Source organism: Aedes albopictus, chromosome 3 (genome assembly GCF_035046485.1).
Source record: "Aedes albopictus strain Foshan chromosome 3, AalbF5, whole genome shotgun sequence".
In the NCBI taxonomy this organism is placed as follows: Eukaryota; Metazoa; Arthropoda; class Insecta; order Diptera; family Culicidae; genus Aedes; species Aedes albopictus.
The window spans coordinates 9,289,311-9,313,106 of NC_085138.1; the positions used below are offsets into that span (position 1 = coordinate 9,289,311).

General features: G+C 39.1%; 1 protein-coding gene across 5 annotated transcripts in view; it reads right to left on the reverse strand.

The window, feature by feature from the left end:
* Window positions 1-2,425: 2,425 nt before the first annotated feature.
* The window catches only part of LOC109421739 (uncharacterized), a 118,472-nt gene continuing 97,101 nt past the window's right edge, over window positions 2,426-23,796 (reverse strand). For all 5 annotated transcript variants that reach the window (XM_029851939.2, XM_019696270.3, XM_019696269.3 and 2 more), the window contains one exon: window positions 2,426-3,983. In XM_029851939.2, coding sequence (XP_029707799.2) covers window positions 3,186-3,983 — 798 coding nt within the window. In that variant the 3' untranslated portion in view covers window positions 2,426-3,185. The remainder of the gene's footprint in view (window positions 3,984-23,796) is intronic.

Consider the following 23,796-nt stretch of genomic DNA (forward strand, 5'->3'; position numbering starts at 1 on the left):
TCTCGATGATGTTCTCGCTGCCGCACTGCTGTGGATTTTTTTTAATATCGTACAAATTGGCACGTTCTCAGAATTCAATGATTTTTTTTTCACATGTAGGGTTTTTATACCTATACATGAACAAAAACAAAATTGAAAAAAAAAATCAGGGTCGCCTAATTTCCCGGAAAACTCCAGTGGAAAACCAACATTTTCCACAGACACCACCTACTTCGAAAAATCATAACTCAAGAACGAAGCATTGTAGACACAATGTTTTTTTTTTTGTGAAATCATAAGCAAATTTACTCAGAAATTGGAAAAAAAATACAAAATGAAAATAGTTTTCCACAAAATTTTCCACTGTTGAGGAAAATCGGTTGGAAAAGTCGGAAATAGTTATTTATGTAACGAGTTGCAAAAAGTTGATTTTTTTCAGCACGAGTCGTACATTTATCCAACGAGGCTTGCCGAGTTGGATAATACGAAGAGTGCTGAAAAAATCGAGTTTTGCAACGATTTCCATACAAAATTTTATGCAATGTTTTTTTTCATAATGCAACTCATTTGGGTTGCGTAATATTCATAATGCAACTCAAACGAGTTGCATTATGAACATTATACAACTATTTTTCATTATGCAACTCATTTCAGTTGCATAATGAACTGGTACGAAAAGTAGGTCATTATCATACTGAAATCAATATTATAAAATAAAATTTATACTAATGATACTGAATTGCATAAAACTATTTTCGAAGTCCGGAAAAATTCTAAAAAAATCAATTTTGGAAGGAAATTACATAAGCTATTTATATTCTGTAAAATTTTTAAGATGTGGTTTTTTCCGTTCCTGAGTTATGACCAATTTTGTGCAAATTAATAATCAAGATGGTAGAAAATCAACCAACATCTGGACCATTTCCACATTTGTGGCTATATAATTCCCGCCCATTTCTTAGTCGGCCGAGAGTTTCAAGCGATTCCAGACACCTCATATGAGAAGATCCCTGCTGGTCGGCTTTCGAAGTGGCAGTTTCTACAAGATCTAAAACAGAAATTCTGGAATCTCTGGATGACCCACTATCTCCATGAACTGCAACAGCGCTAGAAAGATTTCAATTCCAGAGGTGTTCCTCGGGTTTCAGGGCTTACCATGAGTGCTCTAACTACTCCAGGGAATCTCAGGGAGTATCAGAAGGGTTGAGGAAGTTCCAAAGGGTTTCAAGCGCTTTCAGAAGACTTCCAGAAGCGTTTCTTGGAGTTTCGGGAAGTTTGAGATCCTCATGAAATTGTCCGAAAAGCTCACATACGCCTCTGAAACTACTTGAACCCCCTTAGAAACTCCTTGGGAACTCATCCGAAACTAAAATCTGACATATTTGTAATACATAAAGTAAAATTTCAACTACCAGTGTAAACTGTCCAACAATATTAAAATCAGAACAATACGAAAATCTGCCAAATGGACTTTAAGGGAACACAAATTCATTGGGAAGTTTTTTTTTCTGCTACCGTAGAATAATGCACGGAAAAACAAATTAATAAAAAAACAAAACTATAACTGTTAAACAATTCGAGAATTACCTTAGGCAGCGTCCATTTATTATGTAACGGTAAAATCGAAATTTTTCGTCTTCCCACTTCGTAACGCTTTTTTGTATAAAAAGCCGACAATTTTTCTATGAACCGTAAAGCTTAGCCATCCTCCCCCTCCCTCATGAGCGTTACGTAATTTGTAGACGGCGCCTTGCATAAGCTGCAAAATCGCGATAATGCCTGAAATCTACGGGTAATTGTAGGGTTCTGATCCTAGACCGCCTTAGATAGAGGAGATAGGTCGGTTGGAGAAAGACAAAGCCGATGGAGCAGAACAGCTACCAAATGAGCATATTGTGACGATGCATTGACTTTTTTTGGGCATTGGGTATCTTCGGACCCGTACAGAAAATAAGTATGTATGAGTTGTCTTACAGTACGCTGTGTAATTGACGCAATATCTATTTGGAATTACCTACAACACATGTGACCCGAGATATATTTGCAAGTTAAAAATTCTGTCATGAGCCCATCGTTAAGGGTTAATCTGGTTTATGACATTGGTTTAAATATGCTTAAATATTTAACAGAAGAACTTTGACTACGATATACTTTTAAATTGAAAGGTAGAGGTAGCATTATGATGAACACAAAATGTGGACACGGACAATCAAGCCAGTGAACATGGTCTAACTTTCTAAGGCGTAAATGGCCATTACACTTTGTACCAACACCAAGCCGTACAACTTTTATAGCTCACACGTGTCGCCGAGAAAGTTCATTGTAATCCTTGCTGCTATCTGCCAGACGACCAACCTGACCTTCGGGCGATCAAAATCCAGAATAAGCCGGAGGGATGTGGAATTATCATTACACTAGCTATCTACAGAATTCAAAACAGGCTGTGTTCGCTTGGCGTTTCCTACTGGCTAGCTTCTATGCACTATCGCTGATGGTATAGTAGCTCGAGATAGCGTCTTTCCTAGTTTATTTGCTGACTTGACTATATGACATCCATACTACTCGGCAAAAAATACAACTATGCAGTTTTTTTTATTAGTTTATATTTTATAAGCTTCTCTATTTACCCGATAACGCTTCCGTAAAGAGATTACTCTATCAACAGTTGTGGTACGCGCACCTTTCGACGAACATAAGGCGTCATTTACTTTCCTGTTTAGTGTTTGTGTTAAACTAACTTTGTGTTACTTTGTTGTTTATTTCATATTATGCAATATTTCGAGTTGCGCTGTTGCATTCAGCTTGATAACATCTGTTTGTGCTCCGATGAAATTATTTGCTTAATTTCAGTTAACTAGCGAAAGGTGTAATGCGATAATCTATATTCAACATCTTGAACCGGTAAAACTTTTATTCTTGTAGATAAATATATACATTTAGTTTATTGCACCATTTGGTTAAAGTTTGAAAGCTATTTCCTTGCATGTGTGATCACTATTAAGATAACTATTCTAGAGTAGTTCCAATATCTGATTTGACTAGCTATTTTGTGTACTGCTATATGTTGGCAAAAAAACCTTTTAAGACTAAAAAATATACGACCCTGTTTTAAAATCGAAACAAATGGAATGGCATTCGAGTGTGGCTATTTCGACTATTAATACTAAAATGTTAAAACAATCTCCTGCTAGATCTCCCCCTTAAACCTAAACACTATCCAAAAATCCCTTCCGGTAGAACTCCAGAACGGTGTCCTTCATGCGAGTGTGATAATCGGCTGACAGCATTTGGGCGATGGTTTTTTCGTGGTTTTTGGTCTTGAAATCGTTCATGGTAACCTGGTCCAGGTCGGGAATGTGATCTGGATGGAAAGTGACGGCCGGCAGGAGCCACATGGCAATACCCAACCCGTACAGAATCCGGTCGTCGTACTCGGCCCGGATGTTCTCGTAGCTGAAGGTGGCCTCCAGTGCCGGGAGGACAAAGCTTTTGCTGGCAGGTACGTATGATCGCAAAGCTGTGACTAGCGCTTCCTGGTAGTTACGGATAAGTTCATCTCCGTAGGTGCTCCTTATCTCCACACCGGTGCTAGTATAGAGAAGATGAAGAATATCAATGACAGGAGAGGTGTATCGCATGGTTTGCAGATCAATCAGTTTGACTCGATCGTGACCTTCGTTGAACATGAGATTATTGACCCAGGTGTCCCCGTGACAGAGAACTCTCCACGGTTCGTGACTGTTGCGCACCGCCGAGGACATGATCTGGTACAATCGACCGCTGAGCTTTTCTATTGCTTTGATGGGTGCATCGAGGCTGCCGTCCCTATTGCTGTAGTGTAGGCTGTCCAGCGTGCCACGGAGTGAAGTTTCGAGCGAGTGGGTGTAGAACTCGGCTGCAGCGTCGTTGTACACAATTTCGGTAACTTTTTCTTTCATGGTGTGAAACTGAACCGGTTTGACTAATTTCATCGCGAGCGAAACGGCGTGGAAGCTGGCCAGTTCCTGTAAGAGTGGAAGAAATAAAATAATGTTTTAGCAAAAATTGACGAAACATTCAGAGGGTTATGAACGGTACTTTTCTGTTTAATTGTACAAATAGGGAACCACTATGACGATTACTGGTACACTCAGCCTGGGTAGAAGATTCTCTTTGGGCTCTTATGGGCTTCGTGGCCGTGCGGCTAGAGGCGTCAGTCATCTAGACGTTTCGTAAGCCTCGGAGTGTGGGTTCGATTCCCGCTCCAGTCGGGGAAAACTTTTCGTCAAACGGAAAATTCTCCACTGGGCCACTGGGTGTTATGTGTGTTGTCCGTTGTCATATGTTAGTGCTTGTTCAGTCTGTACAACCTCTGGTTGAAGACGGTGTAGTGTCTTTTTTAAGATATACTGTTGATATTCAAAATAAATTACTGCAAATTTTCCAAGGCGAATCTCTTCAAAGATCTAAATTTCAGACCTGGAAATTGTAGTGGAAGTCAGGAACGAATGTTTGGTCAAATTAGGTAGTCACGAAACAAAATAATAAAATTGATCTATTTTTAAAATGAAGTTTCGCCGGAACTAGCTAGCTTTTGTTTAAATCTCTGTAAATTTTCTAGATAGAAATAATTCAAAAAACCACAATCACACCCTTAAGAGTGGAACTCCCATAAACAATCAATTTCAAGTACTTATTCATGCTGTTTCAAATAGACAAACCATTTTGAATGTTTGATGTTACCATAAAACCTCTTTTATGCAGGTTATTTTTATGCACTCCTAATTTGTGCACCATTTTTTTACCCTGCCTAAAAGAGGGAGCGCTATTCAGAATCAAATTGTGAATAAGAAAATGTAATAATGACGATACCAACGGCAACGGTAGCCAGGGGTGTTTATAAGCTGAGACGAGACTCGCGAAGAGGAAAAAAAGCAACGTCAAGTGCAGCCCAACTGAGCTGTCAGTTGTAGCCCGTTTGATTACGTTAACTAAAACGAGGAAAGTATTGCTATCCGAGATAAATTGTGAAGCCAAAATTCACTCCGAGCAGCATTTTCTTCTCCTGTACTGTCAAAAATAAATTGAAAACAAAATATTCCAATGATTACTTTGCTTGGCGATTGTTGGCGATGCAAAATTTCACCTCAACATGATTTTGTGCGTGAATGGGATTCAGTCACACTGCACGTGAGGTGATGCGGTCACGTACGTGTTTGAACCACCAGCCCAAAACATAATGTCAACACAGATAGGAAGAAGAAAAAAATAAAAAAGTGGAGAAAAAGAAGACCGTCTTCGCGAGTCTCGTCTCAGTTTATAAGTAAGCACGATTTCCTGCCACAATGCGCCTCTGAATTTCTCTGCTGGTGTCGTTGTCGGCGGTCACCAGTGAGCCCAAGTACACGAATTCTTCAACCGCCTCGATTTCATCACCGTCGATATAAATTCGGGGTGGCGGGCGCGGTGATTTTTCTCTGGAGCCCTTTGCCATCATGTACTTTGTCTTCGACACATTAAAGACTAATCCGATTCGCCTGGCTTCACTCTTTAGTCGGATGTACGTTTTCGCCATCGTCTTAAATTTTGCAAGCTATTATATCCATTTCATCAGCGAAACCAAGCAGCTGAACCACAGAGAACAGACGTCTATCTGCGCTTTCTGCCTTGTGTAAAACTTTGTAACGGCCATATCAGAGTACAGTAGACGTTCGCTCGGTGCAAACGGTTTAACTGCAATGCTTTTTAACTGCAACTCCGCTAAGTGCAACAATTTTGCAGTTATCGCACCGCTATCTGTCAAAAACAAAACGTCAACAGAGTTGCGATGTTTTTCGGATGCACTACAGCTGCATTGCGATGTTTTTGAGTGCATTCTGGCTGCGTCCAACAGCAATTGGCAACTGTTTGACGGCTGTCAGTCGTTGCAGTTAGCGAATTTTATTCGGTAACTGAAACGTAAACATGTTGCACTTATCGAACGTCTACTGTATGTGGTTATGCTCCCGCCCGTTGCTTGGCGCCAGCGTCCCATCACTTACATTGTTGTGTTGTCATTTTTGTTTCCAGTGCTCACCGTTTTTAGTCGTTTGGCACTCGTGTCGCTTTGTGGCCTAGCGTGTTTTAACGATGAACACTGCCATCGTGGGGTCAAATCGACTTTATATGTGGGGCAGTCTCCGTTGGTGGCGTTGAATCCTTTACACACGATTTCGACGTATTTTTGTTCGAGCTTAAACGTCTGTTCTCTGTGGCTGAACGGACTTCGTGAAAATCGTTCCACTCGTGTTTATCCCCGCTCTCCTTATTACACCCTCTAGAGCAAGCACAATAGACCATCACCTTACCGTAACCCTCTGCGAGATTCGAAGGGGCTCGAGAGTGTCCCTGATACTCGAACTACGCACTTCACTCGATCCATCGTCGCCTTGATTAATCGTATCAGTTTATCCGGGAATCCGTATTCGTGCATAATCTGCCATAGCTGTTCTCGATTGATTGTATCATACGCCGATTTGAAATCGATGAACAAGAGATGTGTGGACACGTTGTATTCGCAGCATTTCTGCAACACCGGGGGGATGGCAAACATCTGGTCCGTTGCAGCGCGTTCACCCATAAATCCAGCCTGATATTGCCCCACGAACTCTCTTGCAATCGGTGATAGACGGCGGTAAAACATTTGAGAGAGTACCTTGTAGGCAGCGCTCAGTAGTAGACCGCGCGATAGTTCCCGCAATCCAACTTGTCGACCTTTTTGTAGATGGGACACACGATACCTTCCATCCACTCCTCCGGTAATACTTCCCCTCAGTGTAGTGCTCTCACCAGTGCTTCTCCACCGTGTTTTAGTAACTCGTTTGGTAGTTGATCTGTTCCAGCGGCTTTGTTGTTTTTGAACTGGCTAACCACCTCTTCAATCTCTTAGAGGTTAGGGGCTGGAAATTTTTCGTCCTGCGCACGTACTCCTAGATCTGTTACCACGCCACCTTCGGTGCTAGTAACGTCGTCATTGAGGTGCTCACACCCCTGCAAGCCCTATTTGGACTCCGCAGAACTCTACGATCGGAAAAAGTTCGCCGAGTTGTCAGCCACCATTCAACCGCTACGGTTGCCTTTGGCCTTTACCTCTTTTTCGTTATACGTGCTGTACTATTGTGCATCAACAATGGATACCAATCGCAAAAATACGCTGGTAGTGGATTTCAACGTATTGCCTTCGCATCCAAATACTGCAGAAGTGCACAAATTTCTTGTGAATCAAATAAAACTTGGCATGTGCCAAGTGAAAACTCTTCAACTCCACACGATACGAAAATAAGCTCTTATCGAGCTAAACAACTTAGAGGTGTGGTCTTTGGCGGATACAAAGGGGGGCAAGAGGGGGCACTTGACCCCCCTAACTATAAATTTCTGTTTAAATACGCCAAAAAATGTTTCAGAAAAATTAACAAAATAAATTGAATCAATTTGGCGCCAGCAAATTTCACTAGATACGCCAAAAAATGTTTCAGAAAGATCACTTCACTTCACTGAACTGAACTGAAGATATTTATATATAGGGACTCTGACTTTCCTAGTACTTACTCTGGTAAGGCATGTTTCTCTAGCGATAGCATGATCGCATTTGCAATTTTGCATAGGGTAATAGAAGTTTCAGTTTTTCGCGTTGGTATTTGATTGAGAACACTATAACGGACGTTTTAGGTTGGAGTATAATTTCTTTTGAGTGAAACTTTGCCTACTATTTGGCGTTTTCTGATCAGGTTTTTGCTGCACTCTAGGCCATGCTGTATTTTAGTAGAAGCATTGTGCTAAAAAGTAAAACGATTTTTTGCTCAAAATCATAAAACCGATCATGCTAGTGCATTTCTTTCTCTATTCAATGCACAGTTTATACCATTTCTCTTGAATAATAAGAGAAGAAAAATTACAGTTGTGAATTAGGAAACTTCTTTCGATTGGTACTTCACCGATAGTTCAACATTCAAAACAAATTGATGCCCGAAAGCATGTAACTTGCATGTAACATTTCGCTACCGTAGAACAGGGTATTTTTGATAATGCGGGTAACGTTGATTGTGCGGGAGGTATTGTATTTTGGATTTTATAACATAGATTCTGTCAATCAGTTAAGCAAAAGGCACACGTAGGTCAAAATAATACATATGAAGAGCCATCTCAGGTGATTTTATTAATTGGAAGCAATTTTGTGAATTGGGACAGAAACCCCCAAACGCCGATAAACGCGCAAAAGTATGCAATGCCCTTGGATTTTCATCTAGTTTAAACTGTTGTGATCAAAATTTGTTACAACAATCCAATCAATGTGAGTACAAATTTGTGATTTATTGATGCACTTAACGAAAAGTTTTTTAAATGAGAAAATTTTGCCTGTCCAGATAGTTTCATTTTTCCCTGTATACTTATGTACGTTTGCGGAGTACTGAGTAAAACTCCGTGAACTGAGCTATCAAGATTCATTGTCTGAGAAATAATATAATATTTACAGTTCATAAACATTTGATCATGCTACGCATAGTAAGTTCGAATTGATTGGATTGTTGCAACAAATTTTGATCATAACAGTTTAACCTTACTTTAGCATCACGTTGGCAGCAGCTCGCTGATGTAGTGTATGGGGTGAGTCAAAATGACCCTAATGCCAAAGGAGGTTTAAACTAGATGAAAATCCAAGGGCATTGCATACTTTTAGGCGTTTATCGGTGTATGGGAGTTTCTGTCCCAATTCACAAAAATGTTGATCATCTAGTTGTCTATCAGTGGTTCAAATTGGGGAAAGATCGGGCTATTTTACATGAAGCTTTATTGACTTAACCCGGGAGCGGTCGCGTCGTGTACTGAGTACACGCACCATGAAAAATGCACGCTTGAGGTACACAGCGTGAGCGTGACGTCGCTGCAGATAGTCAAAGACGCGACTGCTCGAGGGTTAATGAGCTTTGAAAAACGTTTGACTTAACCTAAAACTGTTTGTAGAAAAAAAAGTTATAGCGATTTAATTTATTTTATGAATTTTAAGTAAATTGGTGTATTTATTAACGAATGTATATTAAACCCAAGTAACCACGGACCTGAAGCCGTATTGCATGCAAATTTACGGTATATGTAAAGCAATTACTACTTTACATGAACACTTAAAGTTGATTTAAAGTGTAAAAAGGCAATAGGAAGCATACAGTAGGGGAGACTGAGGAGACTTGATCCCTGGGGAGACTTGTTCCCCCCATATTTGCTCGGAATCAAAAACATTTTTCTTCTAGCATAATTTTTCCAAAACTACTCCTGGACAAATGACTATGTTTTGGCTACAAGTGATTTCGATTGTACGTTGCATTATTTTTTAAAGGCTGATGGTTTGTTTTCAGTCCTTCAGAAATCTTTTAGGCGATTCCGAAAAATCTTAATAACTTTGTGAATATTAAACCAAATCATGTCAAAATTTCACTGCACATAGTTTAAATAGGATACTTTCAAACTTATTTATCCAAATAAGGCTGTTGTTAACATATTTCAATTAATTCAGCTTAGTATACACAACAGTGACATGGGGAGACTTGATCCCTCGAGGATTACACACACATTATACATGTGAAAAATAAAATTCTATTCTGAAGCCTCTATTTACTTGGAATTCTAGTCAATTCAACGATAAAATGTGTCAGATAATTATAACTTTAGTACAAACCAAGAAAAGGGGGATCAAGTCTCCCCATTTTGAAAATACGGCATATCCTTAAAAATTTAAGGAAATCTTACAATTTCAAACACTCCAAATTCATCGAAAATACAAGAAAACTCGAAAAGAAAATGAATAGGAAGACTCTGGAATTATTTTCCCTTTAAATGAACCATGTGCTCAAAGGGGGATCAAGTGTCACCCATTTTTAAAAAATACATCATAAGACATGTCTCCATAAAAACACAGTTTTGAAAACTTTAACAATAATTTGAAGGCCTTCTGTTGTGTATTAACTAACTATAGATGTTTACCTGCCATTTTGTTCGGAAAACGGATCTAGTTTTGTGTTTTTTCTTAAAGTTTCAGGTAAATTAAGAAAAAGGGATCAAGTCTCCCCAGTCTCCCCTACTAGATTGAAAGTAGTGAGCTGGATTTTTGTATGGTGAGATGCTAAATTCTCCGTTTCTTCAATTAAATGGTGCAAGCAGCGTGGGTTAATTGCATAATTTGATGTTGTTTGAGTAAAACCTTGGATTATTGTGTTGTTGACTTGGCAAGAAATGGAAACACAGTGATCTAAAATTTTGCTCAATCATCATCATATTAGGCAATTAATCATAATACCCACGCAGCGTGAGCGCGGCGTCCCTGCAGGTAGTCAAAGACGCGACTGCTCGAGGGTTAAGAAACGCTACACGGTTTTTGTACCACTACACACAAACACTTTTCACCAAGCAGAGACAAACCCGATTGCGGCTAAAAATAACTTTCGCTTTGCTTTACCCCACGTCTCCACTAGACAGAAATGTCTTGCCATTTTGCTGCCAGAAAGAGAAAACGTAACATAAATGATCAACATCGCTGATTTCCATGCAAACATTGAGAGAACATTACTGTCATGACCAGGGTACGAAAAACGGATCACGCCGAAAAACAAACGCTTTGTCCTAAGCGGTGCATGTCGGTAACAAAGCCGCTCCGCAACAAACGCATGTCAGGTAGACGTGTGCGCCGAATATTCGGCGTAAAATCGGCGTGCATCGGCGTGGGGCTTCTCAAACAATTATGAACAAAGTAAACTACTTTCTAATGATTGGATTGCAACAAATGGACATCTAGCTATGTGCTGCTGCAGAAATTTTTTGGTTTTGATGATGGTAGCCTTTCTGAGAAGGGATACGCCGATCGGCGTGCGGTTTTCACGCCGCCGCCGCCGCCGTTTGCCACGCCGACACGCCGATGCTTCCTGGATCGGCTTCAAACAACATAACCGTAAAGTTTTTCCACCAGTGCATGGGTATAACCCCCCTTTACCTATCCCCGTTTAAAAAATATTGTATTTTTGATTCTTGTTGGCTTGGGGAGCCGCACGCCGATTCACGCCGATTTCTCATCGGCGCGGCGCGGCGCGGCGGCGCACACCTCTAATGTCAGGCGATGAGAGCAATAAAACAAACATCACTTGCCGTGCGTGTGCCAATATTCCGGTTTTACTGTTGAAATTTTCAACCCACATCATCGAATACATAAGCATTTGAACGAATTAAGACTCTTGCAAATCTCAGAGTCGAGTTTCAGTTGTAAAACAATGCGAAAATCACGATGTGAATAGAACGAGACAAATATTCCTACCATTTTTGTTGTGAACAAACTCTGAAGAGATTTTGTCATTATCTGCTAAAGAAAAAACAAAGCGTTGTTGCCGTGCCTTCTTTGTTGCCTATTTTTTGCTTGCGGTGCCATATTCTGCGTACACTGGTCATGACATATCTGTTCGGATAAAAGGCAAGACATTTCTGTCTAGTGGAGACGTCGGGTTAGGAACGACGCGCTGATCTTCATGTGCAATTGTCTGCTGGTATTTTTCTTGTAGGATTACACCTAGAAATTCTATCAGAAAATCCACTAGAGATTTCTGCAGAAAACCTTTCGCAGATTCTTTCAGCGATTCCTGTAGGAATCACTCTAAGTATGGATGCCTTCAGATTTTTTTTGAGGAAATCTCTCAGTAATTCTTGGTGGAATTCCTCCAGAGATTCTTTCAGGTATTCGGGAGGGTTGGGGGATTGATACAATCCAGAATTGCTCCACAGAGATTCCCTCAGGCATTTCTTCCAAAATTCCTCCACGAGTTATTCTTCTACAAGTTCCTCGAGGGATTTCTCCAAAAGTTTCTCCAGGTATTCATTCAAAGACTGCTTCGTAAATTCATTTGAGGATTTATTCAAACCTTTGTTTAGGAAATCTTCAGAAGTTTTTACAGAGCTTTATTCCTTGGCATTGGTTCAAGAAATATTTCTTGGAGTACCTGCAGAAAGCTCTTCAGTTCTTCCAAGATTTTTTTGAGAGTTTCCTTCAAAACATTCTTTTCCTTCAGAAATTTTCATAGTGATTCCTTGAAGAATTCCACCAGGGCTTTTGTTTTCAGAAATTTCAGCAGGATTTTCACTCATCTAGAGAAATTGTACAAGAAATCCTTCGAAGCATTTCTCCTGAGGTGTCTCCACAAGTTCTTTAATTACTTCAGAAATTTCTCCAAGGATTCCTTCAGAAATCCATCGAAATTGTCCTTTTTGGAAGAAACTCCTCCAGAAATTCCTTAAGAAATATCTTCAGAAATTTCTTCATAAACTCCACCAAGAGTGTTTTTTTTTTATTTTTTTTCCAGAATTCCTCCATAAGTTTCTCATGATTTTTTTAGGGATTTCTTCAAAGATACAGGATCCTTAAGGGATTCCTTAAGAAATTCAAAAACTCCTTCAGTATTTTTTTTGTGAAATTTCTGAATGAACAGCTGAAAAAAATCTCTGGAGGAATCTTTGAAGGAATCACAGGAGATATTTCTGATGGAATAAGAAAACAATTTTAAAAAGAATCATTGTAGGGGTTTCTACAAGAATCCCTGAAGCAATTTCTCAAGGATTTGCTGGAGGAACACTTGGAGGAATTTCTTCAGGATTTTTTAAAGGTATTTCTAGGAGAATGCTACGAAGAAAAATCCAAGGAACATCTTTTGCTGATAATCATAAAGAAATTCTTAAAACTGAAAGAGTCCCTGGAGATATTTCCAAAGAAATTCCTGAAGAAATCCATGGAGGAATTATTTAAAAAAAGGTTCTCCAGTCTAATTCCTGTAAAAATCCCTGAAGGTATTTTTGAAGGAATTCCAGGAAAATTTCTGAAGGAATCTCAGGAGGAATGTCTGAAGAAATTTCTGACGGAATAATAAGGAAAACGTCCTGGAAAAACGCTTGGTGGAACTCCAAGAAGAATTTATTGAGAAACTCTAGATGAGTTCTTGGAGAAATCCTTCAATAGAGAACCAGGAGGCTTTTTTTAATATTCCTGGGGAAATCCAAAAAACCTTATGAGAAATTTCCAATTCAATTTGTGTAGAAATGGCTAGTAAAAATTTCTGGAAATTTTCTGAATCCGTGGAAAAATTTCTAGAGGTATCCTTGGAGGAAACGCTGGAGGAATTTCTGAGGAAATATTCAGAGGAATGCTACTGGAACACAAGAATCTCTGTATGAATTTCTGCAGGAATCCCTGGATCAATTCTCGCTAGAATCACTGGAGTTAATAATGCAAGAATCTCTGCGGGAATTCTTGTTTGATTTTCTGGATGAACCCCTGAAGTAATTTCTGGAGACTTTACTGCGGGTGTTTCCAATGGAATCCTTGGGGAAATTCCCGAGGAAATCTCTGGAGGTGTTCGTGAAGAAATCCTGTATGAGTTCCTATAGAAATCACCGGAATATTTTCTAAACAAAAACGGCTAGCTTACAGAATTTCTGAAACAATCTTTAAAAGAACGTCAGAATGCGAAGATGAACCAGCCTAGGGCTAGAAATCTCAATAAAGAAATTTAAAACTTATGGTTTCCCTGAACAAACTTCTGATTCCTTCAGAGGGATTTTCTAAAAGACACTCTAGAAGACTTTCTGAAGTAATCCCCGGCGAAGTTTCAGAAGGAATCCATGGAAAATTTCCTAAACGAATTCTTGGATTAATTTCTGAAGAAATTTTTAAGGGCTTATCTGAAAATTTTCTTAAAGATTCCTCTCAGCTGGAAGAATTTCTGGAAGGATCCATTGATTTTTTATTGATGAATACTGGAGTAATTTCTGAAGATATCCATAGTGAAATTTTGGAAGGAATTCATATAGGGTTTTCTAAAGAATCCCTGAAAGAATTTCTAAAGAAATCTTTGGTGGAGCTTTATTATGAATCTTGGAAAAAAAATTAAAGGGAACTCAGAAGGATGTTCTAAAGAAATTCTTCGTGAAATTTCTGGAGGAATTCTGAGCTTTATAATTTCTGAAAGAAATTACTTGAAATATGTTTGAAGTAATCCGTGGGTGATTGTCCGAAAGAATCTCAGGAGAGATTTTTGAAAGAATCCATTGAGCATTTCTTTCAGAAGCTTATGGAGCTCTGGAGGAATTTCTGTACAAGTCCATGGATGAATTTTTAAAAGAATCCCCGGAGAATTTTATAACGGAATCTATGCAAGATTTTTTGAACGAAATCATTGGAGGATTTTTAAAGCAATCCATGGAATGATTTCGAATGGAAGCCATTCTTTATAGAAGAGTTCTTTTTTTAGTTCTTAATTTCTGGATAAATCTTTAGGGTATTTCAGAGAAATTTCTGAATGAATCTATGGATTTACTAAAAGAATCCCTGAAACAATTCTTAAAGAAATTCTCAGAGAAATGATTTCATGGAAAACTTTCTAAAGGAATCACTAGAGGAATTTTTGTAGGAATCCGTGAATGGTTTTTTAAATGAATTATTTGAGAAATTTCTGGAGAAAGCTCTCGAAGAGTTTCTGAAAAAAATCTGATGAAGTTCATGGACGAATGTTTGAAACAATCCTGCAAGATTTTCTAAAATAAACCGTTAAGATTTTTTTTGCAGTTTCTAATTGAATTTCCGAATAAATTTCCGAATGATTGCTTGATAGATTTCTTGGAAGAATTATTAAAGGAATCCCTTGAGGAATCCCTGAAGACGTTTTCGAAGGAATCCCTGAAAGAATTTCCAAAGAAATATCTAGAAGAATTTCTGAAGACAAGTGCGCAAAAATAATCAATAATCAATTCAGCGGTTTTCTTATATTCAGGAGAAGCAATGTCTAAAATCATAGAGGATATTTTTTAACGTATTGAGGCATTGTAATATTCACAGGCGCAGAATATTTCGAAAAATCATTTTATTAAATTTAAAAAGACGAAATAAAATTTTCTTCAAACTGGAAAAAAAATTTTACTTACAATATGGGAAGCAAAGGATCACAAAGGATTTTTTTCTTCCTCCAATGGGGGCGTGAAAAAAATATCAAAAGGGAAATTTTTCCATGTGGACGCAGAAATATAAATCAAATAGGCGATTTTCTTGCAGCAACAAGAAGGGAAGAAAAATTCTTTAAAAAAAGTATAGGCGACTTTTCAACAATAAATAAGTAGGTAAGGTATAGTGATAATAATGATAATGATAAATGAAGAAATTTCTCCATAAAGGCTTTTTATGTTTTTAAGAGAACACAAAATCTTAAAGTTTGAGTAAAATTATGTTTGGACGAAAACAGGATTGGTTATCATTTTACAAGAAGCGTATTCTCATTCTTGACTATTTTTTAATTTCCTGAAGAGCTGGTTACTCAGTGATTGACTTGGTGTAAACTTGATGACACGTGGTGCCACTGGTAATGCAAATCATATTTGTTTCTTATAAACTAAATTGTCAGTTGCATATTGATATATAAAATCTCCTGGATGCACTGATATGAAACATTATTGAATATAACAAAAAAATATTTTAGTGACGCGATCGAAAATAACATTAATTTGGAAAGTTTCGAAACTTGGATATTAAATTAACAAATACCAGTCAAATAAAACGCATAGAAAGGAAACATTCTAGAAAAATATGGTATTGCAAAAAATTTGCTGTCTGCGCAAAATAGTCTATGAAACTTTTGATCAACATTGTTGCACACTGAGAATATTTTTTGGTCATGTAAAAAACAAGTCGGAATGTTAAACGTCTTAAGCGCCGCCATGATGCGATAGTATTTTAAAAAGCGCAATTTGTACCAACTTATGACCATGACCAACATTGTGCCACCGCCAAATTATGAACCGAATTCCATGATTTAAGCTCTTTTAATATGTACATATGTCTCTTGCCGCCAAATTACTATAACACTGGATACGCCAAATAATCGCTGCCCCCCCATTATCAGGATCCTGGCTCCGCTACTGGGTGTGGTGTATACCACCCTTACACCGACCACTGTATTGATAGATAGCTAAATAAAGCATTCGAGCAAAGGCTCGATCTCTTTGTATGTTAACTCATGAACGAACAACAACTGTTTTATTTAGTCTCCTCCAGAAGATAATTTATTTATATTTAAGAAACAAAACATAAATATAAAAAGAGGCAGCACATGATTTGGCTGCTTCACACAATCTGAAGCATACAATGCGAGCAGAAAACAAGAAATTTCTTATTCCGGTCTTTTTGGAAAACACAGCCACTACTGTAAGGGTTCATGATTTCCCACCTGATATGCCTAACATAGAGGTCGCGAATCACATGAAGCAGTATGGAGTTGTAAAATCGGTCGTACGAGAACTTTGGAAAAAGTACTTTCCGGGAACACCGCATGGAGTACGAGTCGTGGAAATCGAGCTACAGAAGGATATTCCATCGTATATTAAAATACATAATTAAATGAGCATGGTGAGCTACCGAAACCAGCCGACCACTTGTCGCAACTTCGGCCAACGATCACACCCGAAAACTAAATGCTCCGGAGTAACGAAAACTACGAAACAAAATACCGCCACTGAATCATTGCAACCGAAAAGTACAACTGGACCAACTGGACCTACTCAGTCGAGCCGACCCAACAACAACAACAATCGTGAAGCTGGCAACAAAAATGAGACAAAGAGAAAACGGGATCATTCTATCGATACGCAGTCGACTGGTATAGATACCCAGGAACGCGCAGCAGAGGAGCCTAAAAGAGATGAGATGCAGGCGGAAGAATGGATCGTCTATGTAGTGATATAGGTTGATTAAAGAAAATGTTTCGATTTAAATTCAAATAGTTTACACAATCTAATTTTTCTGAGTGTACCTGTGTACCGTTGCACCTGAGATTTAGGTTTTGAAGTACACGATGACGAGGCGTGATCGGAAAGCTCTTTCGCGCTGCGTTGACGCCGGACGGACAACTGGATACAAAGAAAAAAGAGGCGAGAATGAATGACAAGCGAATGGGTGAACGAGAAGGCGTGAACGGGCATGCACACCACGGCGGTCGAATGAAGTCAGTTTATGAACGATGTTTGCGACGAACGGACGGAGGAGTAGTGATGGTGGCAAATCGTGAAAAGTAATTTGTGGTTTTTTTCTGAATAAATATTCTTTAATGAAGAAAGTGAAAGTAGGTTTTGATTTTCTGATGGCTTGAGAGTGAAGGAATGCAGAATGTGTGACTGGAAGCAGGGTAAGTTTATTGAATTTTCCTGATTTGTTGGTGTCGCTGAAAATGATAGTATTTTTTGAGGTGAAAAGTTAGATCCCCGTGCTTTTATACACGACCAAACTTGCATCGATTTTTCTTGACTGCTCCGAAAGGCGTATGAACACTACATGGCGCAGTTGGTATGAGTTTATTTAATTTAGAATTTCCATTTGGTGGTGGCCCATACTGCTCGGGATTACAAATTGTAAGTTGAATGTCAAACAAGAAAATGCGGAATTACTTGTTTAATTATGCTGAGAATTTAGAATAAAATTGATGTTGAAAAGTAAGGGACACCGGGGCACCGCGATAGCTCTGATGGTAAAATTGATGGATTAACAATGCAGAGATCCTTTGTTTGATGTGAGATTATGAATTGTGAGTGGAATGTCAATCAAGAAAATGCGAAACGGTTAATTTTATGGGCCGATTTTATGAATGAAAGTTTGACAGGAGGTGGTGGTACAAGTAAATCAACCTATATCACTACAGTCTATACTAATAGGAAGCTTGACCGAGTCATAGAAAATAACAAAAAAAACTGTTAGAAAAATGTGAATCTGTAACAAAGTTGAAACAAAGTTAGTTTAGAGATGAATGCCCTAGTAGGGTAAAATCTCTTTAATTAGAAAAAAAGGTCGCCGTAGCACGAAGTTAACTATCTACAAAACGCTGATGAGACCGGTAGTCCTCTATGGACACGAAACATGGACCCTACATGCAGAGGACCAACGCGCCCTTGGAATTTTCGGACGGAAGGTATTGCGTACCATCTACAGCGGAGTGCAGATGAAAGACGGGACTTGGAGAAGGCGAATGAACCCAGGATGCATCAGCTGCTGAGAGAACCAGCCATCGTCCATATCGCGAAAATCCAGAGGCATCGGTGGGCGGGTCAAGTCATCAGGATGTCGGATAGCAACCCGACTAAAATGGTTCTCGAGGGTTATCCAACCGGTACAAGAAGACGTGGAGCGCAGCGAGCTAGGTGGGTCGACCAAGTGGAGGACGATCTGCGGACCCTACGCAGAGTGCGGAACTGGAGACAAACAGCCATGGACCGAGTGGAATGGAGACGGCTACTATGTACAGCAGAGGCCACCCCGGCCTTGGCCTGATCGGTAAGGTAAGTAAGGGAAGCTCCTGGAAACCCTATTGGCCCCATCTCAAATGCCCAGGAGCAAGACCTGTTCTCGCGAACTAGATTCCATTATTTTAAAGCCCTGACTTTATTTTATGTACAAAATTTCCTTTATGACTTTTTTACCCTCTAATGGATACCTGAGGTCCATTAGTCCCAAGAGCCACGTTGAAGTGGTCGCAAAAAAGTTCATATTGACATATTGGTTCCATTTTAACAGTACCTTTAACAGTACCCAGTAAAGCTACACCGCGATGAATTATTTGTGCAAACAATAGTAAAAGTTTCAGAGTGTACTTTGGATTTTTTTTATGTCAAGTTTGAACCGCGCGATGTTGTACCCCTGGGTTTTACAACACGAATGATTGTTTCTTTTGATTGTGACTTCCTAGTGCTGTGCTGTCTTCGCCAAAATTGTTCAATATACCAAGGAAAATCTAATGGCGAACAATCGGGACTAGCCCAGTAGATGGCGCTAGTGTGTTCAAGTTATGGATTGTAAGTTATATATAGCTTGTATAACTTGAGATATTGAACCTTATAAAAAGTTTGAGTTTTCGACACAAGCTATTTTATAATGAAAATATTTTTTTTTTGGAAAATGCCGCTAATCAGCACATGTCCAGCATTCCAAATCCCCGAGCGACAAGCGTCCTTAAATAATGACACTTCTTTTGCGGTGAATATCTTGAGAACAGCACAATATGTTAAGATTCAGTAGTTCTCATTGGCTCACCGAGAAACATCAATAAAACCGATAAATATTAACATTCTGTTCACAATTGAGTGACCGTGAGCTCCTAATCGGGTGTCCGTTGTCTAGTGTTAAGTTTCATTCAGACTGTACAGTCCCTGGCTGAAGACGATGTTCGTTTCTCTCTTTTTTTAATACCAATACTTCCTATTGGGTAGATTATTTACTTAAAAATTGAGCCACTAGCTGCCGTTCTACGCCCAATTATCCCATGCTATCTTTTAAAACATTCCATCTAAAAATTATAGCCAAAATACTAGCATTCAGGGACATTCAGGAGTGTTGCAAGGAGTTTCAGAGGCATTTAAGGGAGTCCTGGGGGTCTCAGGGAGGTTTCATGGGATCTCTTAGGGTCACTGATGGTATCGGGTGTCCAAGAGGGACTCCAAGTCATTTTAGGAGCGTTTAAGAGGGTCTCAGGCATACCCTGAAACGCTTTAAACCTAAAAGGGCTTTAAACCTCATAAATGGAAGTTCTTATGTCTTTTAACTTCAACCTCTGGTTGGATAGCTGTTCCTTCTCAAATAGCATTCCATAAGCAATTAGAATAAGAGTATTAAAGTTTTAACATGACAACTTTCAGTATGCAATCTACGAATTACTCCGTTACCACGCAACGCAAATTCTGCTCATCTGGTTACAACAGAAGATTTGCTCAAGATGTATAGATAAATCACAGACAAACAGACGTATCACTTTGAACAAAATGCGATAGAAATCATCGTCACGAAAGCATAATCGCCCAATGGTGATAACACTGTGGTTCGCAAAACCACTGAGTAGATGGCGGTAGTGAACAAACGTCAAACAGGAACGAAAACGAGGCGAGCGCCATGAGCGAGAGATTTGCGAACTACAGAATATTTGAATAATCCGTTAAAAAGTGAAACAATGGGAAGTGAGTAGAGTGAGACGTCTGTTTGTCTGTGGATAAATCAATAATAATACTGGTCGAAAGAATCAAACAATCAATTAAGGACAAGCTTGTTAGGATCCCAAGTTGACTTCCGCACCGACTAACGATTTATTGTGCACAAATCTCATTAAAAACTAAACCAGCGCACCGGATCTTCTTAATGCCTTTTACAAGTGACTAAGAACAAAATAAAAAACCCGGATTAATCCACCTAGTGGTGATAGTGCCTTTCTCGTCGAGTATGTACTCATGATCTTTCCGTCAACGTAAGCATCTTGAATCCTGTGAATGCTTTATTAATAAAAAAGCAAGAATTTTATCCAAGCCATTATCGTTGGGAAACTTATTGATGGCACATATTTCCAACGTTATGTTCAATGTATAGACAGCTGAAACATATCAGACCTCTTAGTTGACTGCGTGACCACCTTTACTATTACTGAAGGCCGATCAATATCAAGACTAAAATATAATTTATTTCACAAAAAAAATCACTTTACAGTCTTCGATAAACTTTTTCCTATACACTTTACTGGTTACTAGATTCATAAAATTTGATAAAAAAATTGAAGCAAGTGAAATTTTTCATACTGAATCCAATTCAAATTTAAACCATATCACAGAGCGCGAGGAGCAACCAGTCGGATCTAAATTTTGCGCAGTAATTTTAGACGCCAAAGGGGTTTGAAAAATGTTGTGCGCAGTCTTGTATTGCGATTTTTTTTTCGACTTAGACTTTGATGCAATAAATTTCGTCGTACTCATATTTCGCTTTCGATTTCGCTGTCAATCTCAGTCGCAGGGTTTTTGCAACTCGCCCGATAATGTGACAGTTTTCGCCGGCCGTCTCAATGTTTACCATTAAGGTCTTTTGTTCTCGGTCCACCAGCTGGTCATGTTTACACAACAAAAACAGCTGGTTCACCGATGTTTACGTTCATCCTTATTGTTCTCGGCTACCAGCTGTTTATGTTTTCATAACAAAATCAGCTGGTTTCGCCTGAATCGGGGAAAGAAGGCGAAAATGTGTCATAAATGTTAGGTTAGTACCATATTAGGGCGAGTTCAATTTCGTCGCCAAAGTCTGATTATTCGTAAAAAATACAATAAACATTCGACACTTTTCACTACCCAAGTAACCACGAAGCCGTATATAAGTGCATCAATTTTGCCGTATATTTATATTTAAAATTGTGTAAATAATGCTGCATTACTTTAAATACCTCATTGAAGCAATATTAAAGTCGAAAAGGGCCCCACTAAAATTAAATTAGTGCCACATATTGCTGCACGTTGGCAGCCATTGCTAAAGTGACATAAATGCATGTGCTGTACATTTGCATTTGCACATGCTTAATACGTGCAACACGAAAAACCAAAACAAAAATCTATTTTTAGCACCGTTACGTTATCGACGGTACTAATGCCCCCCACATGAATGTTTTAACCATTTTTTTTGTTGCCAGGTCGGGAGTCGAACCAGAAGTGTTGAAGACCGCTTGATGAGTTCCATTCGCGCTGGTGCTGTGGACCGTTTCTGCTGCTGTGATAACAGCGGATATTTCATTAACTAAAAGAAAACTGTTCTTCTGCCTCAACCATTTCAGTAGAGGGCAAAACGACTATGGCATATGTAATTACAGGGATTCGTAATCACATTCTGATAAATGCATAATGCATTCTATAGAAGATATTCAATCAATATAAGAAAAATAAAACACCTTTCGTACAATGCTCATAATATTATGCTAATTGTGGTTTCCATCATAATTGGCATGCGATAGCAGTCAACAGAAAAGAGAAAAGGTCATCTCTAAAAAGGGTTTTCTGAAGAAAGTCGTCGATCGGTGGTTCAAACGAGGATTAAGTTGGTCGGGAGTCGAACCAGAAGTGTTGAAGACCGCTATAGTTGACCATGAAGTTGTTAACTTTTCTTGATTTCATTTGTTTACCATTAGAGTCAAGCTTTTATAATTGTATTGTTAGAGCAACCTTTGCTAGTTTGTACATTGCATTTATACAGTTTTTGCAGTGTTGAATTATTGAATTATCGTATATCACCTTTTAATGCACCCTAATGTAAAGAAAAAATGTAATGCATCAATACATTGATAATGCCAATCTAAAGGTATATTGCATGAGAAGTGTGGAATTACTGCATTTCGCATTGCAAAGGTTGATATTCAGTCTAATTCGTGCAATGATATAATGCTTGTGGTTACTTGGGTACCTTCATTTCGTTGCCGCAGTCGGGTGTCAGCTTGCTTTGTTACATTCGTACGCTACCGTTACCTCTTATACACAGCACGAGCGGTAAAACGAAGATCAATAAACATAAGAAAGGGTCAAATCATGACATTTGTCTAATTATAGCTTTTCGCATAGATTTTCAGCCAATTACGATTATAAATGTTGATATTGCTTTATTCTTGCATGTTGTATTGAATACGACACACATATGGCCAACATAGCTCTTATTATGGAAGAAGACAACTGTCTCCCGAAGCCGCTATCGTGGTGAAGTGCATTCGTTTGACATTTTTTTTTCGTACAGTAGTTTGATTGTTTGTGTTGCGAATGTCGGAAACAAAGGAGGCCGAATGTCGACGAAAAAATTCAAATGACTGTGATCTCTAACAAGACTGGTTGTGCGAGGTTGATGCGATTAAAACCGGAATTTAAAAAAGATGTGATTTGATGAGCCTGCTTCAGTTTTGTAAAGATTTTGTTCTCTTACACATATTTATCGCTGTTTTCACCACTTCCTATGAGATATCTGGAACCGGTTCCAAGACTGTACCTATTGTTTCAAATACTTATGGTCTGAGACTAGTTTCTTGCTAACTGTTCAACAGGTTTTCTGAAAAGCCGAAAATTGAAGTGTATGCATGGATTTGATTCATTTTACATTTTGGTTATTCTGGCGGAACATACAAAACGGGTTCTGGAACACTACCGGTAGTCTCTAATGTGATCTGAGACTATTTTCTTGTAAACCGTTCATCAGGTTATCGAAAAAGCCGTGGTTTGATGTGAACTGGTTCAACAGCACTACGGTAGTCTCTGATGTGATCAAAGGCTGTGTTCCTGAAACCGTTCATCAGGTTATCAAAATAGCCGCGATTTAATATGTCGCATGCATGGGTTTGGCTCTCATATGCATTTGACCACTTCCAGCGGGACAACCGGAAGCAATTCCGGAATACTGCTGGTTGTACCAAATATGGTCTGAAACCATTTTCTTGCTATCCGTTCATCAGGTTATCTAAAGAGTCGCGATTTGATGTGTCGCATGCATGGGTTTGGTTTACTTTTATATTTGACCACTTCCGGAGGGACATCCGGAACCGGTTCCAGAGCACTACCGGTAGTCTCGCTGTGATCTAAGGCTATGCTCATGCTTACTGTTCTTCAGGATATCAAAAAAGCTGCTATTTAATGTGTCGCACGCATGGGTTTGGTTACCATCTACATTTGACCACTTCCGGCGGGACACACGGAACCGGTTCCGGGATACTACTGGTTTTCCTAAATATAGTCTGATTTCATTTTATTGCTAACCGTTCATCAGGTTATCCAAAGAGCCGCGATTTGATGTGTCGCATGCATGGGTTTGGTTCAATTTTATATTAGGCCACTTCCGGCGGGGCACCCGGAACCGGTTCCGGAACACTACCGGTAGTCTCTGCTTGATCACAGGCTATTTTCCTGCTCACTGTTAATCAGGTTATCGAAAAAGCTGCTATTTGATGTGTCGCATGCATGGATTTGGCTCAC